This window comes from Trichomycterus rosablanca, chromosome 19 (assembly GCF_030014385.1).
Source record: "Trichomycterus rosablanca isolate fTriRos1 chromosome 19, fTriRos1.hap1, whole genome shotgun sequence".
NCBI lineage: Eukaryota > Metazoa > Chordata > Actinopteri > Siluriformes > Trichomycteridae > Trichomycterus > Trichomycterus rosablanca.
In genome coordinates, this window is record NC_086006.1 from 2925936 (window position 1) to 2941572 (window position 15637).

The window sequence follows — 15637 nt, forward strand, 5'->3', positions numbered from 1 at the left end:
AATAAAAAATAAACGTAACTGGTGAATTCTTTGTGCCCATATAAAAAGGGGTGGTTTGACTGCACTATTTACAAAGTTTAAGGGATAGTGATCTATTTGCCAAGATCTGGAAAAAAACATAAACTGCCACCTATAATGCAATAATAATAATTATTATTATTATTATCTGTTTCTACTGTGATAAGACACCGGTTACATTGTTCTGTGCACTATTCAACCATGTGTATTTGTCCATATTGTTTGACCATGTAAACACTCATAATTCTTATAATTTTAGCTTATTTTGTGCTGTACCGAGTTATATATTTTTTGTACTTTTTTTTCTATGTTTTAATATTTTTTATCTTATTTATTCTTATTATTGCGGCTGGTCTCACTGAAGAGCTACCAAACCACAATGACAATAAAGTTAGGGCAGTTGTAGCCTGGTGGTTAAATTACTAGACTAGTAATCGAAAGGATACTGGTTTAAGCCCGATCACTGCCAGGTTGCCACCGTTGGGCCCTAGGACCGTAGGTTGTCACAGGTGAAAGTGTCTGCTAAATGCAGTAAATGTAAAGTCTATCTTATCTTATCATGAAATTAATATCAAATATTAAGGCTTTCACAATGTTGAATGATGGATGCTATATAGGCTAATGTTGCAGAACAGCATTGTTAAAGCCACTGAAAGTGTTTTATTTTAACAAAAAATTATATACAGCGGTACCTTGTAACTCAACGTCCCTTAAACTCAAAGTCTTTGAAACTCTTAAACTCACCGTTTCCCTTAAACTCAAGTGCACATGGGTCATTCTATAATTTGGGGTACATTTCACATCACCAAAAAAGTACAAAAACAATGTTCTCTCTCAATAAAACAATCAGTGGTTCAAGTTAATATATTCCTTTAGTGTAACATATCCACTAGTTGCAAAGCTTAAACATTATTATTTTTTTATTATTATTTAGAAGGGACAGTAGATGTAGACTACTAGGTAACTTAGTTGACAGGTAACATAGTTGACAATTTCCCTATTTTGACCCATAACTTCAGTGGTAGACCTTGCCTGGCTGACCACATGTCATTTCTTGAACAGAATAACGTTTAATTTGAACATACATTTTAATTAAAATTATAAAAAAAAATTTTAACCATAACAATGTATGTAACATAGTTGACAGTCAATTAATATACTCATTGACAATGTTCTATTATAGATAAAATATTTTTAAAAATAAGAGGACATTCACCACAGTTTGTTCAATATGCCCTCCACAGAGAAAAATGATATCATGTAATGCTGGTCACATAGTTTTAGAACAAACCATTTTTGAGTTGCTGAGTGGAGTTCTGTTAGTAACATAGTTGACAGAACTTTTGTGGACAATAATAAATAAATTTATTTAAATTATTTAAAAGAGAAACTCAATTTAAATTTTTTTATTTTTCTTTAGTATTTAAACTTTTGAAATAAATAAAAAAAATAGATGTTGTTGCCCTTAATAATTTTATTCATTATTTTGAAACCAAGGCACCCTCAACTTAAAAAACAGACACAGCAAAAACTGTTCATTTAGGAACATCATGACAAATTTCAAGCTAAATGAAGCATAGGATGCACATAATGTTTTTGTGATATTACAACATGTTTTCCATTAATAGGTAAAATATGACATTTTTAAAGAAAATAGTTAGAATAAATATAATTATTATCATTGGACATGGAATGTACCCCAAATTATAGAATGACCCACATATGAGATGAAACTGCACTGTCAAATTCACTCTGAAAGCTCCATGTGTATCTGTGTTTATCTGGATTCTCCTCCCTGTTTCACTTTTAAACTTGTGTTACAGCTCGGGGTTCTGAGAAATTGTCAAAATCAGCTTTTTATTTCAGTGTTTTTATATTATATTTGTGTTATTTTCAGTGTATAAGTATAAAAAAAACATCCCATTATTTTACATAAGACTAAAATATATGCAGTTATACGGGACCATGGATGCATTAACAGGTTTCCTAAACATCCTTAATGGAAAATACCTTAAAACTCAACGTCTTTTAAACTCAACACCAGTCCCAGAACCAACTGAAGTTGAGTTTTAAGGTACCAGTGTATGCCCAGTGTGTTTACTGGACTCCCTCCTGAGAGAAAAGCCTCTGTAGATGACTGGTGGCTAAACACTGATGTTGTGATTCATTAAAAATGCATTCAGTATTGGCCAGGTTTACATTTTAAACATTATTATCTTATATAAATAATTAATTTTGACATTAATGACATTTTAATGCATATAATTCATTCGTTTGGTGCTTTACGTTCTTGTTTTGTTTACGCTACACAGAACTGGTCGAGTTGGAAATACGTTTCCTAGGCAGCAGGGCTCGCGGTGTCACGCGGCTATTGGCTCGCGCTCACCCTTCTTTGGGCCCTATCCGCTACCTCGATCCGTGATTGGCCTGGCAAAAAAAGCGCGTAACCAATCAGATCGCAGTGGACGAACGGTTTCCAAATTTTCAACCAATCGGTGCGCTGGGAAAATTTGCATATGTGAAATGCGAGCCAATCAGAAGCGTCTGGACGGATTTGCGGCTGTAAAATGGTCCAATGGTTGCAGAGCAAGGCTGCATGTTATTATCATGTTATTACCGGAGGTGTTTCAGATATTGATCCAGTATTCCGTCGTAGTTACAAACTCACTCACTGAACATCAGGTCAACACACAGACCTGTTTATTACAACTCGTTTAGCACGTACAAACAAACGGAACATGCCCAAAAGAAAGGTAAGCGCATTATTTCCTTTATTTAAAACCACAGAGAGAAAAAATCTGTATTTCAGACTGTAGCGGCTCGGCTTTCTTTCCTTAGTCTCTGTATCCAAGATGTCGAGCAGGTAAGTTCACGTATAAACAAAGATTTAAGCTGCTTTAAAAAAAAAATACACTTATAAATAATAACCATATCAACATTATGCACTCAAATCCCAGGCTAATATTTAGCTTTGCTTCGTTTTATTCATTCGTCGTCGACAGTTTCTCGTTTTCCTCCATGATTGTGCCTTGGCTTGTTCGATTCCAGAATTATGGAGTCGACTCCTTGTTGATTCCTGGTTCTATAGAGTCGATTCAGTGAATTTTAGGGGAAGGGAACGGGGAGGCTCGAACAAAGTGTGCGATATAAATTTTAACTAAATTAAACAATCAGTAAACGTATGGGATTTGTTGTATAAATTACAAGAATTTATATTAGCAACTTACCTTCAAGTTTACCTTTTTAATATATGTGTTAATTTGCATAAGTTTTTGTAGACGATTAAATTATTAATTGTATTTTAAGGAATATATATGCATGCACAAAGTTTAATGCTTAAAATAGTTTTTTTTTGTACGAGGTAAAATCTACGGAATCGATTGTTGTTTAAAATGAGTCGATTCTTTTGGGAATTGACTCTCAGCCGAGCCATTTGATCTGAATGACACTGCTCGCTTGATGCTCAGGTCTGCTCTAAATTTTCTCTCGCTTAATAATAATATCGGTAGTTTGCACTAGATCGTTTAACTCATATATTTTACCTTCGTCGACCGCTAGAGGAATTAATTATTTATTAAGTAACGCTTTAAGAAGCGACGACACCCCTCATTTTACCTCCTGTGCTTCTCCCTCCCCCAACATCGCCGTACGGACCCGTATGTAAACCAGCGGCTCGTCAATCACACCGCTCGGGAGCGCGCCGAGTCGCGGGGACGCGCAGAATTCGGTGTCCAGTAAAGTAACTGTCTGAAGCAGATGGATCACCGATTTATTACAGCATAAATAGTTCTACAGGGCAGCACAGTGATGTAAATTCTTGTATTCATTCCATTCTTTGCATTTATTCCAATACAAAGACATTTACAATAGTTTTTTTCCCACAAAAACTAAACTTATCAGCTGGAGATTGGTGTACGCATGCGCATTAGAACCTGACACAATACAGTCGTCTGCAATGCTACTACTACTACTACTAATAATAGTACATTTATTGATTAAGATAACTAATACACCTGAATCCCTAAAAGAAAACAATCCTTACAGAGACAAGTCCCCTTATAATCAATAACAAGCACTGTAACTTTCTCACTGTAATTTTTCTGTACATTAATAGCTTAACCTGTATATATTGAACATACGGGCTAGTGTATGTAAGTCAAGGTGTATATTTTGTATTTAATATGTCTTCACAACACTCACCTTTCACACCTGTGTTAATGTGACGTGACTATAAAAGTGATTTGATTTAAACATGCATCGCCCTGGACGTTAGATTGGCAGCCTGTTCAGGGTGATTTCACAGGACCAATTGCAACCTTGACCAGGATCAAGCTCTCTGTAGGAGTAGATCAATAATAAGTGACTTGAATTGACCTTTGCAAATTAATAACACCTCAAACCCTAATCCTGAACCCACCCACCCTCTCTGGTACACTGGCTGCTGTATGATATTCTTTACACCTACATCAGTCTAAATGAATGATGAAATCATTCAAATGAACCAGAAAATAAACATTTCATAAAGCTCAGTGTACCTGGTTTTGTTTATCTCAATGAGGATACATGAATAATGACCCTTAATACCTTAAATAAAAGCATTTAAAGGCATTTAAAACTGATGTAATACAGTGGGTTGATTTAAAAATATGATGGTAGACAGCATGTACGGTTTTTAATATTAAAATTAATACTAAAGGCACATAATACATATTTTTATAATGTAGACATTTATCATATGAGACTGGCAAACTGAATACTGAAAATTTGAGTGTTTATTAAAATATGTTGATAAATAATGCTAATTATTTGTGTTATTCTTCATTTAGTCACCTGAGGGAGCGGAGGGGAAGGACTCCAAGGTCACGAGGCAGGAGGTGAGTTCCCTACCAGCGCCACACAAATTCCAAGACACACATTGTGTGTAATTGGATGATCTGTCTCACAGGGTCGTGAATGCTCATGAGATGCTGCCGTGTTGATTTCAGTTCACGTGCTGTAAAGTGGAACTTCAAAGACAATTCATATGTATGCAAGGCATCTTAAGCTCCTAGACAATGGCTGCGTTTGAACTAGCATGCTCAGCATACCTGGGTATTTCCCTGAATTTTGAAGGCCTGGGCGGTGGGTGGGTGGCCTGCGGACGAGCGTTAGCTGAATTACACCAAAATGAAAACATAGTCGAACTAAAAACAAACAATAGCTTGTCTTCACGAGGTGGGTACTTTCACAGACGAGACGTTTGACTTTTGTGAATGAATCTGTAATACTGGTGGTACTAATTATTTCATCCGTGTCAATAAACTAACTATAAAAATACGGCCTATTACTTGATCATACTGACACGGTTAAGGACGTGCCCCCTCTCTGATCCTATACAAAATGGCTTTCAAAAGCCGTGTTGGCAACACTCCATTAAGATTTCTGGCCCATGTTGACATAACTGTATAATATAACTGCTGCAGATTTGTCAGCTGCACATTTTTGCGTAAGTGCTTCATTAGATTCACATCTGGTGACCGGAGAGGCCACTGATCTCACTGTCTTGTTCATGGAACCAGTAACATGACTTGTGCTTTGCAGGACTGCTTATCATAATGCTGGACATAACCATAATCAGTTGTGGAACTGTGCCCATAAAATACCAAAAGCATGATGACATACAACCATGCTCAGCTCACAGTTCTCTTCTATTCTGATGTTTGGTTTGAGTGAACCAAAGTGAACTTGCAGAAGGCTTTTATAGCTCGTTCGAGATGGCCACCTCGAGAAAAAAACATGAATTGAATGTCATATGTTAAATTAATGTGGTCACATAAAAATACTGGAGAGCTGCAGAACCAGCACATAATATACAGCCAGCAAAAATGTACCTGGATGCTGTACTATTCAGGACCAGATTTGGATTCTGCTCCTGAGAGCTGATTTGATGTGGCATTGCATCCTATGTATCATATATGGACCATATAGCAGTATTACATGTTTATGTAATGTTTGATTCTGAGCACAGTTTGTTTATGTGGTTTATTAAGATGTTTTTTGTTCCCTTTTTTCTTTTTAGCCGACCCGGCGGTCAGAGCGTCTGTCCACGGTAAGTCTTGTTTTGTTTGTCAAAGCTCTATTTTACGAAACGTTAGTATTTTTTTAGTTGTGTGACATAACACTACTCTTTAGAAAAATACCTTGAGTAAAGTTGTTACCTGGATGGGGCCGGTGAGGTCGGCTGCCGTCAAAACTGCTCCGACCACTTTTTACCTGTTTTTATTTATTTATTTTTAAATTTAGCTCTTTTAAAAAGCAATTTGCTGCTAAATATACCATATATGACCTCACTCACTCACTTTCTTAACCGCTTATCTAATTAGGGTCGCAGGGGGTGTGTGTGTGTGCTTTTCAGTGGGCGCAAGGCACACAGTAACACCCTGGACGGGGCGCCAGTCCATCACAGGGCAGACACACACTCATTCGTCTATAGGGCAATTCGGTGTCTCCAATTAGCCTGGCTGCATGTTTTTGGACTGTGGGAGGAAACCGGAGCTCCCGGAGGAAACCCCACGCAGACACGGGGAGAACATGCAGACTCCACACAGAAAGGACCCGGACCGCCCCGCCTAGGGGTCAATGACGGTCCATTTAGAAAACAAACAGTATTAAACTAGAGTGACTTCTGTGTGAGCTTTTGTGCTATAACAAGAGTCACTCTTCTGAGGAGGCTTCTCACAAGACTGAAATATGAAATATGTCTGTGGGAATTTGTGTCCATTCAGTCAAAAGAGCATTTGTATGGCTGGGCAATTTGTATGTTGGTCAAGGGCTCTGTGCAGGACACTGGAGCTGAAACACAACAGTTTAGAAGTGGGTGTCCCAATACTTTTGGCCATATAATGTATTTCCATCACACGAGGATTTGATTTTGCATTTAGATAAATAAAGAATTCAGTTTGAGTTTTTCTAAACAATCTGGATGCAGTCAGACGTTCTTGTTTAAAACAGCGTTCTGGTTTGAACCCACAGAGAGCAACATGAAAACTGATCTGGTTCTAATCGAGGCTTTAATCTTCCACATGGTCAAAAGCATTTTTAATACGAGGGATCTTCAAAAAGTTTCAGCACTTTTATATTTTGGTTGGAAACGGTGAGGGTGGCAGGAGTAGTAACTGATCGTATTTTCTGAAAGTATTGTGCTGCATTTGAAACAGTTTTTTGCTTCTCTAGAGTCTGCAAAAGTGTTAATCTGCTGCTTTTCCAAGCAACATGACTTTTTTTTACAAGCTCTTCTCCGTGTTTTTCTCATCGACAGAAACCAGGTCCTCCTAAAGCCGAGCCCAAACCCAAAAAACCCGCTGCTAAGGTGAGAACATGCATGTACATGCATTATTTAACCTGTGTGTGTACACACACACACACACACACACACAGATCAGATCATGTTTCACGTGCTTGCATGTGCATTTCATGCAGCCTGTGTTTCATTTAGTTTGCAATTTGCATAATTAGTTTTTCCATCTCTTACCCCTTTTCCACCGACGCGGAACGGAGCCCGCTCCGGTTCCCGGACTTGATTTTGAACCGGTTCCGCGTGTTTCCACCGAAAAAAAGAGGGAACTAGCGGGCCAATCTGGCACCACAGAATACTTGGTTTTTCAGCCCGAACCGTGACGTCATCTGTGGGCGTGTCATGTTGTACAGCATAGCGCGTTAGCAACAATGGCGTCAGCTGGTGTCCCATATGGAGCTTAATGCTGCATTTTTATCTTTTAAAGTTCACCCGATTAAATTTTGAGCCAGTTTGCCGCTGATATTTTCAGAGCGCCTTTAAAAAGATGAACTGTGTGATATGACGTGGTAAACGTGACCCTGACAGTACGAAAAACGCTTATCGTGAAAAATAAAGCTTAACGTGGCTTATTATACTATAACACTGAGCGATGAATTTGGGCAGCACGGAGCGCTTATAACCAGTAATAACAGAGAGAAATGTAGTGTTTCTATGTTGTACTTTTAGTACATTCAGCCACTTTACACTTTATTTTTTACGCGAAGCTTTTTCGACTCTCCCCGAGCTGCATAAACACCACACGTGAAGTACATCCACCTAAACACAGATACATGTGTTGTATTTTAGAGTGGATTTGATGGTTATTTCACACAGATGGACGTTCGTGTTGTGGAACTTTAGTGATGTTTCACCGCTCGAGTCGAGCGCTGAGCAAACTGGCTATTTGTGCCGAGGGTCGCGGTGAAAGCGAAGCGCAAAACGCTTCTCACGTCAGTGAACTAAAGAAAACAACAACTGACACAAACACGTCACGTCTTCTCATCACCGATAGCTGATCGATGCTTTTTGCATAAAAACAAACATCTGTAACAACAGCACAAATGCTCGCACATAATCTACACACTCCGCCATGATATCACTACTCTTAACTTTCGTTAAGTAACGCCCAGCCTCGTTAAGGCTTAGTTCTCAAAAACTGGTGGAAACACGCGTCGGTTCTCTACAGAACACCAAGGGTCGAAGAAACCTGAACAGAACCGGTTCAAGAACCATAGTTCTTTTGGTGGAAAAGCCCTATGTTTGTGCTGCCTGTGGTTCCTTTATAAATAACTGTGATGCAAGAGTAATATATACTGTAAGTCTTGCATAACTTTCAAACTGAAGACAAACATCGAGCCGCACAGTTTCGTCAGTGGCTTTTGGCACCCCGTTAGGAGTAAATTTAGCAGCTTCTTGGGAACCAATAAACCTTTAAGAATTCTCCTGTATTTCCACCCGCCTGAGAGCCAAATTGTTACGTAATTAGGAAATGAGGGAGTTACGGCATGACCATAATAAGCGCGTAGTGTTTTACTTCTGGCTTTCAGACTATATTTCCCCAAGTCAGATCCTTCAGCATGAATTACCAACAGCATGCTGACATACTTCACTACATGGACAATTTAATTCCAGTTATTGAATTCACAAGTTTCAGCCATAACAGTTGCTAACAGGTGTAATAAATCAGTAATGTAAAGCAAATTATGTGCTTCAAACTTTGCATCAACAGTTCAGGGAAGGCCCTATCCCAGCGCTGACCATAAGCTTGTTAAACATCACGTTCCTAAAACCATGACCAGTACATGACCTTTACTGTTTCAGGAACTACAATGTAACTAGTTTCAATTCAGTCAAAAAGAGCATTTATTAGGTCAGGAACTACTATGTAATCAGAGTCCCAATTCATCCCACTTCACAGATTGAGGTCAGCTGTTTGTGCCGGTTCTCCACTTCTAAACACACGTCTGACCGTGTCTTTACACACCTGCTTCGTATTTATTGTCATGATAAACGTAATAGTGCACTCATCCAGTACATTTATAATAATATAGATATATATAATTTATAGTAATATTTATTTATTATTTATAAGCTACACCCATCATACTGATAGATAGATAGATAGATAGATAGATAGATAGATAGATAGATAGATAGATAGATAGATAGATAGATAGATAGATAGATAGACAGACAGATAGGTAGACAGATAGATACATAGATAGATAGATAGACAGATAGGTAGACAGATAGATAGATAGATAGATAGATAGATAGATAGACAGACAGACAGATAGATAGATAGATAGATAGATAGATAGATAGACAGGTAGCTAGATAGATAGACAGGTAGCTAGATAGATAGACAGGTAGATAGATAGATAGATAGATAGATAGATAGATAGATAGATTATAGATAGATAGATAGATAGATAGATAGATAGATAGATAGATAGATAGATTATATATAGATAGATAGATAGATAGATAGATAGATAGATAGATAGATAGATAGATAGATTATAGACAGATAGATAGATAGATAGATAGATAGATAGATAGATAGATAGATTATAGATAGATAGATAGATAGATAGATAGATAGGTAGGTAGACAGACAGACAGACAGATAGATAGACAGACAGGTAGACAGACAGACAGATAGAACATCAGTAAACTTACATATGGTTACTATAATAATTGTAATTATAACTGTTTACATACGAGGTATTAGGTCTATATGCATAGTTATATATACATAATAATACCTGTAGTATTAATAATAATAACAGATAGACCAACACTAGTGTGCACTAACATGGTAATAACACGGTGTGTGTGTGTGTTGTACTGTTGTGAGTGCATTAAATTAACGTTCAGCCATTGGCACATTTTTTTGGAGGGTGGGTGTTGTCTCGTGTACTTTACACACTAACTGTCATATTGAGATATTCATTCACTGACTGATGGTTGTGTGTTGTGATCGGCGGTTGCAGAAGTCGACCGACGACAAGCCCGTAAAAGGAAAGAAGGGCGGAGCCAAGGGAAAGAAGGAGGAAAAAGATGCGGTGCCTACCGAGAACGGAGAGACCAAGCCAGAGGGGGTGAGATCAATATTACCGGATTGCTCATAATGTGCAAATGTATAATGTCTTGCAGGATTTTACCCTTCTACAGTCGCTCAGTTATAGTCGATTCATCAGGACATGTTCGATGTGTGAGGTTAGCTTTAGAAACTTTTGGCTACCAGTTTAGCCTAAAGCACACTGATCTAAATCTGCTCTAAAATATATAAAACATCTCAAATTGACGTGTTTACACGGTTTCTATGTACGACACGCTGTTATCTATACAAATAAATAAGAAATACAGTATTAGATCTGTAATTAGAGCTGAAATCACCTTCCTCATCAGCTCAAGGTGAGGAATTGCTGTCTCACTAAATCAAATATGTGCTTGATTTTTCATTTCATCCACCACTTTATCCTGGTCAGGGTCACAGAGGGTGCTGTTTCACCGGGGAACACTGGGCGCAACCCAGGAATGCCCTGGAATGGGCGCCAATCCGTCGCAGGACCCACACACATTACCTTGTGTAGAGATTTAAACCCGGGTTTGAGCAGTGGTGGGCCACCTTATAGGCCCCAGTGTAGTTGATGTATTTTTAATTTGAGATGTGCATTTATTGTTTATATCCATTTCCACATTTCCCACAATGCCATGCAGCTACACACTAATGGTTTACTATTGCCTAGTGCACACTAGTGCAGTTTTAGGTCACATTTCGGGATGGTGCCCATGCTTGCCCCTAATCTGAGCCTCTGATTTGTTGCAGCATGTTTGAAATTCTTTGCTGTGCACTACTTAGCAACTAGAAACAGCCAATGACAGAGCAGGTATTAAAAGAATGAGACGATCTATAATGAGTCAGGGTTCGAATCTCTGTGGTGCTATGATGATCGGCCGAAGCCCTGCGATGGATTGGCGCCCTGTCCAGGGTGTTCCGGCCACAGAGAACATGTTATGAAGTTTTTTTTTAGAGTTAATATTTTAGCACTTGATCTGACCTTCCTCTCCTTCATCTCCTCTCTCACACACTCACGTAGATCTGCGTCTCTCGCTCCACTGTAAGTGTTTTATGTAGAAGAAGTCCGTCTCCTAGCTCTCTGTCTGTCAGGGGGCAGCGGGAGACAGTGAGAGTGATGAAGGGTAGGCGAGTGTGAGGAGTGCCACTGCAGCGTGTGTTTGTAGTTTTAAATCTGCACTGTTGTCCATGAAGTATGATTAACATGTAGTGTACATAGCCACTAACACTGGGTATGTTTGTTCTAACAACAACGACACATTTGTGTAATTTTATTCTTGTCTGATGCTGAGTGCAGTGTTCACCCAAAGGTTGCTAGTTCAAGTTGCTCCTAAGCAAGACCCAAACCATCAATTACCTGCATTGCAATTGGTCAGAATTATAAATTGCAGGCGTTCAGGTGTGCAGCTGTCTAGTTTTATTTATCATTAATAATATTATTTATTTTTTTAAATAAAAGCATCTCATACATGCCGTGAATGTAAAATGCTGCTTTTTACTAATGACACAAACTGTTTAAAGGTGTTGAGCAGCAATAGAGGAAGAAGTAGAGGAACACTAATCCAGACTATTGTGAGTCCTCTGTAACAGATTGGTGCAGCCATGCTCACTGTTTTGAACACATGACTGCAGAATGTTCCCAGTTCGGCCCTTAATGAATCAGTGTGAGGTGAATTTTGCTAGAATAATGCTGCAGTCAGTCACGTACATACCAGTCAGGTTAAATAATGGAGACTGTTATGTACCCCTGTATTTAAAAGGCAGCACCGACTGTAATAAAATAAGCTTCCAAACGCTTTTAACAGCCTACTAGGCTCCACTATGAACTGCTACCATACAGTTAAAGCTCCACAAACATACATACATACATACATACATACATACATACATACATACATACATACATACATACATACATACATACATACACTACTTGGCCAAAAGTACGTGGACATTCTTTCTAAGTACTGAGTTCAGGAGAAGAGCTTGAAAAAGGCCTTTTCTTATTGCAACATGTCTGTTTGCCCGTTATGAAACCGAGGCCCACAGAGACATGGTTTGACAGGTTTGGTGTAAAGAAACTTCGATGACCTGCACAGAGCCCTGACCTCACAGACCTGACAGACACACACATATCAAAATCTTCTGACAAGCCTTTTAAAATGACTGGAGGGAAGGGGGGTCACTATATTAATGTCTGTGGTGTTGGAATGGTATGTTCAACAAGCTCATGGTCAGGCGTCCACATACTTTTGGATATATATATATATATATATATATACAGTGTATCACAAAAGTGAGTACACCCCTCACATTTCTGCAGATATTTAAGTATATCTTTTCATGGGACAACACTGACAAAATGACACTTTGACACAATGAAAAGTAGTCTGTGTGCAGCTTATATAACAGTGTAAATTTATTCTTCCCTCAAAATAACTCAATATACAGCCATTAATGTCTAAACCACCGGCAACAAAAGTGAGTACACCCCTAAGAGACTACACCCCTAAATGTCAAAATTGAGCACTGCTTGTCATTTTCCCTCCAAAATGTCATGTGACTCGTTAGTGTTACTAGGTCTCAGGTGTGCATAGGGAGCAGGTGTGTTCAATTTAGTAGTACAGCTCTCACACTCTCTCATAGTGGTCACTGAAAGTTCCAACATGGCACCTCATGGCAAAGAACTCTCTGAGGATCTTAAAAGACTAATTGTTGCGCTACATGAAGATGGCCAAGGCTACAAGAAGATTGCCAACACCCTGAAACTGAGCTGCAGAACAGTGGCCAAGATCATCCAGCGTTTTAAAAGAGCAGGGTCCACTCAGAACAGACCTCGCGTTGGTCGTCCAAAGAAGCTGAGTACACGTGCTCAGCGTCACATCCAACTGCTGTCTTTAAAAGATAGGCGCAGGAGTGCTGTCAGCATTGCTGCAGAGATTGAAAAGGTGGGGGGTCAGCCTGTCAGTGCTCAGACCATACGCCGCACACTACATCAAATTGGTCTGCATGGCTGTCACCCCAGAAGGAAGCCTCTTCTGAAGTCTCTACACAAGAAAGCCCACAAACAGTTTGCTGAAGACATGTCAACAAAGGACATGGATTACTGGAACCATGTCCTATGGTCTGATGAGACCAAGATTAATTTGTTTGGTTCAGATGGTCTCAAGCATGTGTGGCGGCAATCAGGTGAGGAGTACAAAGATAAGTGTGTCATGCCTACAGTCAAGCATGGTGGTGGGAATGCCATGGTCTGGGGCTGCATGAGTGCAGCAGGTGTTGGGGAGTTATATTTCATTGAGGGACACATGAACTCCAATATGTACTGTGAAATACTGAAGCAGAACATGATCCCCTCCCTCCGGAAACTGGGTCGCAGGGCAGTGTTCCAGCATGATAATGACCCCAAACACACCTCTAAGACGACCACTGCTTTATTGAAGAGGCTGAGGGTAAAGGTGATGGACTGGCCAAGCATGTCTCCAGACCTAAACCCAATAGAACATATTTGGGGCATCCTCAAGCGGAAGGTGGAGGAGCGCAAAGTCTAGAATATCTGCCAGCTCCGTGATGTCGTCATGGAGGAGTGGAAAAGCATTCCAGTGGCAACCTGTGAAGCTCTGGTAAACTCCATGCCCAGGAGAGTTAAGGCAGTTCTGGGAAATAATGGTGGCCACACAAAATATTGACACTTCAGGAACTTTCACTAAGGGGTGTACTCACTTTTGTTGCCGGTGGTTTAGACATTAATGGCTGTATATTGAGTTATTTTGAGGGAAGAATAAATTTACACTGTTATATAAGCTGCACACAGACTACTTTTCATTGTGTCAAAGTGTCATTTTGTCAGTGTTGTCCCATGAAAAGATATACTTAAATATCTGCAGAAATGTGAGGGGTGTACTCACTTTTGTGATACACTGTATATATAGTGTGCATTTCTGTCATGTTAAATTGACTACGGGGAAGCACGGAGGCTCGGTGGGTAGCACTGTCACCTCACAGCAAGAAAGTCCCGGGTTCAGTTGCCAGGTGGAGCGGTCTGGGTCATTTCTGTGTGGAGTTTGCATGTTCTCCCTAGGTCTGTATGGGTTTCCTCCCACAGTACAAAGACATGCAAAATTGTCCTTGACTGTTGGGCTTTAAAGACTTGAACTGATGAATCATGGGTAACCAGTAACTACCTGTCCTGTCACGAATGGAACCAAAGTGTGTAAAACATGACGTTCAAATCCTAATAAACTAATAAATTGACTATGTTGTCCTAGAGTGTTTCAGCTTCACGTCTTGTTAAGTGTGTGAGTTTATATTAAACAAGATTGTGACACTAACTCGCCTGGTTTTGGTTTCATTAGAAGTCACGACTAATGAAAAATGGTTTTGTCCTCGTGGCGACATTAAACTAATCTATTATTCTCACCCTCTCTCTCTCTTCCTGCAGGAATCTGCGACCTCTGAGACCAACGCCGATGCTAAGTGACTCTAGTTGGCTTTTCCGGGAGTCAAACGATGTTTTTTATTCTTTATCGAGTATTTTGTAAGATGCTACCTTTTTTTAGACTCGTCAGTGTAGTTTTAATTAGCGAGCTCACATTCCTCCCAGAATTCCCTTTTCTCCTTTTCTTTTCTCTCTTTAATGTTCCACCAGCAGAGGTAATATCAGGTTATATCTTCTAGTTAGTCTGCAGCCTACATCCCCTCTAGTAACGTAACATCAAGTGCTTAATGTTTGTGCCACCTGAATTCATCTCCTCGACGTCCTGACTGAGTTTTACGGCCAACCTAAAATCTTTCATATTACCCATATCATATAAAATATAAAATCAACCTGTGAGAAGAAAAACGTAATCAAGTCGAGTTTTCACAGCTGAGGTTGTTTTAATTAGACAGATTTGGGACTTCGGTACCAACGTACTTTATAAAATCGCTTATTTGAAGATGAACGGCACAAAACCATAGCAATAACAGCAGGGAGCCGAGAGCAGCGCTGGAAATCACCGTCTGACGTGGATCTACAGAATTCGTCTGCCTGGCTGGCTTGGGATATTGTTTGTGAAAATGTTTTCAAATAAAAACCAGAAAAAAAGGCCCCCCTGTCTGCCCCGTGTGCTTATTTACGCATTCAAGTCACTTAATAAACGATGAAGAAACAAATGAAGCTGTACTAGGTTTTATAAATAAAAGTCATATCAATTTTATTTAGATTTGTTTTGCATTAG

General features: G+C 39.3%; 2 protein-coding genes across 2 annotated transcripts in view; one reads left to right on the plus strand and one right to left on the minus strand.

Moving 5' to 3' along the window:
* The window catches only part of rps12 (ribosomal protein S12), a 146504-nt gene that overhangs the window by 33529 nt on the left and 97338 nt on the right, over positions 1-15637 (minus strand). The gene's annotated exons all lie outside the window — the stretch shown is intronic.
* On the plus strand, positions 2647-15508 carry hmgn3 (high mobility group nucleosomal binding domain 3). The gene is made up of 6 exons (XM_063015465.1): positions 2647-2771; positions 4845-4892; positions 6077-6106; positions 7316-7366; positions 10330-10437; positions 14860-15508. Exons 1-6 carry the CDS (start codon positions 2757-2759, stop codon positions 14896-14898), a joined length of 291 nt encoding a protein of 96 aa, XP_062871535.1. The 5' UTR covers positions 2647-2756; the 3' UTR covers positions 14899-15508.